This window comes from Engraulis encrasicolus, chromosome 18 (genome assembly GCF_034702125.1).
Source record: "Engraulis encrasicolus isolate BLACKSEA-1 chromosome 18, IST_EnEncr_1.0, whole genome shotgun sequence".
Classification (NCBI taxonomy): Eukaryota; Metazoa; Chordata; class Actinopteri; order Clupeiformes; family Engraulidae; genus Engraulis; species Engraulis encrasicolus.
In genome coordinates this window covers 26,546,451-26,550,276 of record NC_085874.1, presented here as the reverse complement: position 1 = coordinate 26,550,276, position 3,826 = coordinate 26,546,451, and the positions used below count along the sequence as shown (strand labels likewise).

Genomic DNA, 3,826 nt, shown 5'->3' with positions numbered 1-3,826 from the left:
ATGCCTAATACTTTGAGCTAAAATATAATTTTCATCATTCAGTATATTTATACTATCGTATATTGCTAGTGGTTTCGTATCATTGTAGTTGATTCCAAAATGTTTCCTTTCAAGTTATAATAGTGTGGAGCACTGTAATACACATTGGAAATGATCTCGCAGGCCAAATAAAATGGATCTGCGGGTCAAATTTGACCACCGGGCCTGAGTTTGACATCCCTGCCCTAAGGACTGTCTCTCACACAGCCCCTCAGCATCAGCCCCTAATGACTGTCGGCCCACCGGGATAATGCCTTGTATGCCACATTACCAGTCCAGCCTTGTAGATGCGGATTTGGCAGTCACGCAGGGTTCTTCTCTCTGCCTGGGCAAAGAGCAGCAAAGTCTTCTGCTCACAGCCGTTTAGATACCTGCTGGACCTACCCAGCCAGATGGTTTTACAAAATATTTGCAAATTCGAGTGTTGTCTTGGTAATCCCTACGTGTGTGCTGTATAGGCACCCCTGTGTGTGTGTGTGTGTGTGTGTGTGTGTGTGTGTGTGTGTGTGTGTGTGTGTGTGTGTGTGTGTGTGTGTGTGTGTGTGTGTGTGTGTGTGTGTGTGTGTGTGCACGTACGTCAGTGCGTGGGTGAATGTTAGGATGGATGGGCCAGCAGCGCAGCATAATTACACACACACACACACACACACACACACACACACACACACACACACACACACACACACACACACACAGCCCAGCACAGCACAGCTACTCCTGTCAGTCTGGCTTCCGGCCCCAGGGAATACTTAATTGCCCCTGTCAACTAGCACTCACACCCCTTGTCCCCAGCCAAGCCCCCACCCCTTTTCCCTTGGGCACTGTGTGACGGTATGCCGATGTCACCGCTCCCCACTCAGCTCTCCTCCGCTCTCCTGACCAATCGATGAGTGAGTTGCTAAGTGGCACGCGCTCCTGTCATGTCCTGGCCTCGGGGCCTCCCATCTTCCGACGAGACCCCTCGTTTGCTCAAGCTTGTATTGTCTCCGTGGAGACCAGGAGGGGTGAGTGTTGGGTCGCAACCACCGCCATCATCCCTGTCTGTGAGTTCCTGTTGTGTGTTTTTTTTAAATTAAATCTATATTTCGATAATTTGGGTCAATCTTTCCACAACTTCATCTGCAACCAAGAGTTTTGTCTATTTGGAGTATTGTTTCTCAATGGGGGCACTAAAGCCCCCTAGGGGGTTGTAGAGAAAGATATAGAGGGAGAGGTGCTTAGTTGCCATTGGCGGGCCATTAGTCTACTTTGTTTTTCAATACTACGGGGGGCGTTGGCAGGCTTATGATGAGGTCAATGGGGCATTGGGAGGTTTATGATGACTGATGAGGTCCAGGGGCCGTTTGTTCAAAAAAGGTTGAGAACCACTCATTTAGAGTTTTTCAAGGTATTTCATCCTGCCTTACGTAAACACAGTTGGGTGTCTAGCTTCATCAATAATTGAACCGACAACTTTGTCCACCTCATTCTGCATTTGGATGAAGTTGCCCCTAACTTAATCTGCTTTAGGAAAGTGTTTCTCTTTACTTTTGTTTTGCATTTGGACAACTGTTTCTCCCTTATCTGCATTTTGGCCCCTTACTTTGTCTAGCCGATCTATAATTGGAGAAACAGCTTTGTCAATCTTAATCTGCATTACAAAACGCTTTATTTTCCTTCATTTGTATTTGCACATATCTGCAAATTGTTGTTTTTTTATCTTGATATCCCTAATCTGCATTGATTGATTGAAACAGTTTTGGTTCCTACAGTATAATCCCACAATAATCCCATAATCCCAGTATAATCGAGGTAAAGTCTTTTTTGTTTACAAAAATGACATTAGTAGAGGCAGTTTTGAACATGGCACAGATATAGGCCTACAGTAACTAATATAGTAGAGAGGCATGCACACATGCAAATGTGTGCGCGCACACCAACATAAACACACACACACACACACACACACACACACACACACACACACACACACACACACACACACACACACACACACACACACACACACACACACACACACACACACATTAACAGTAAAGTAGCTACAACCTAATACTTAAGTAAGGGTTAATAATCATTACTTAATGCCACATTAGACACATATTAATTGTTATTATTATATGGTGTGACGTCATCGGTCGAATGCTCCATTCATTTCAACGGGGCTCCCCAACGTTCGCACGTCTGTTATTTTTCGATAACGGACGGGTTGGTCTATAACAGACCGCTGTCAATGGCAACAAGACTTTTCACTGCTAAAGCGACTTTTCAACAAGACTCTAATCAGCTGCTGTGATAGACAACACCTGTTGTCCTGGCTACCTAGCTGTTGCCTAGCGGTGTTCCACAACGGCACAGTTTTGTTTTGCGCAGCAACAATCTTAACATTAAATAGGCCTAAAGAAATGTCCCCGCCATGTGTGAATCATTTAAGTATATCCATATAATAAGCGGGTTAACTTTCGGCGAGTCGGTCGCTTTGTGGAATAGCAGCACTTCAGAGAGAACAAGACCCCTCCGCTCCGCGTCGGGGTCTAAAGATTCTCTCTGTCGTGCTGCTATTCCACGGTAGCGACCTTCTCGCCGAACGTTAACCCTTACTTAATGCATATGTTGAACATTAGTAAGCAGTACTTAACTATTAGATAACTATTGCCTTGTGTTACAAGTTAATCGCATATTGTAATTTAACGAACAGATAAGTAAGGGCACAGTTAATAGTTAAGTAGCTATCAGCTATTAAGGTCATTCTTAACTAATGTTTAATTAATCGATAGATATTAGTTTTAATGGTAAAAAAACCCTACAATAAATGCAGAACATTATGAAGAGTAATAGTTTTGAAGCGAAACTAAACCATTCCTTTGTGATAATTAAGTTAATGTATGAAAATATTACCTCCAAGAAGTGCAGTGCATGATGGGTACGCAATCTACAGACAACAATATTTCGGTATTATTTATTAATTAGATATGCCTTGCTTTTGTTTTAAGTAAGTGTTAATTTAGGTCCTTAGTTAAGTATGACCTAATAGCTACTTAAATATTAACTGTACCCTTACTTATCGATTAGTTAAATAATTATATGCTATGAACTTGTGACACATGGGAATAGTTATCTAATAGTTAAGTAACTGCTTACTAATGCTTAACATATACATTAATAACAATTAATATGCGTCTAATGTGGCGTTAAGTAGTGATCATTAACCCTTACTGAAGTATTAGGTTATAGCTAATTTGCTGTTAATTATGGCCCCTTATTTGGAAGTGTTACCACGTTCTCAAATGGCATGGTTGACCCACATCCTTTGGTTTGCTACTGGTTGAGGCTAAGCCAAATAAAAGTTTAAACCAGACATTTGTTTTCCAAACATTCACTTGTTTCTTCTGTTTCTCCTCAACTCTTTCCTTATGTGTCAACATAACGTACTGTATGTCCTCTGCAATGTATTCTCCTGTTACAAACACATACAGTCTCTCTCTCTCTCTCTCTCTCTCTCTCTCTCCGTTTTTTCTTTAAATAAACCAATAAAGCCCATCATTATGAACGGCTAATTAAACACTCTGTGTCTCATCATTCCTCAATCTAATCAAGGAGAAAATTAATATCTCAGCGCTGTTTTGATCAAAAGTAAGCCATCACGCTATGTTAATCTGTGTGTGTGTGTAATTGGATTGACTTTGAAATAATCACCACAATCGCAGTTATTCAATAAAATAAATAAATAACGATAACAACAGCCCTGCAGCCATGACGATTTTGTTTGCGCTTGTTGTGTACGTAA

At 41.5% G+C, this 3,826-nt stretch overlaps 1 protein-coding gene across 1 annotated transcript in view; it reads left to right on the top strand.

The window, feature by feature from the left end:
• Positions 1-925: 925 nt before the first annotated feature.
• Positions 926-3,826, top strand: part of LOC134468192 (uncharacterized) — a 22,513-nt gene continuing 19,612 nt past the window's right edge. Inside the window, exon 1 of the mRNA XM_063222130.1 lies at positions 926-1,043. Coding sequence (XP_063078200.1) covers positions 926-1,043 — 118 coding nt within the window. The remainder of the gene's footprint in view (positions 1,044-3,826) is intronic.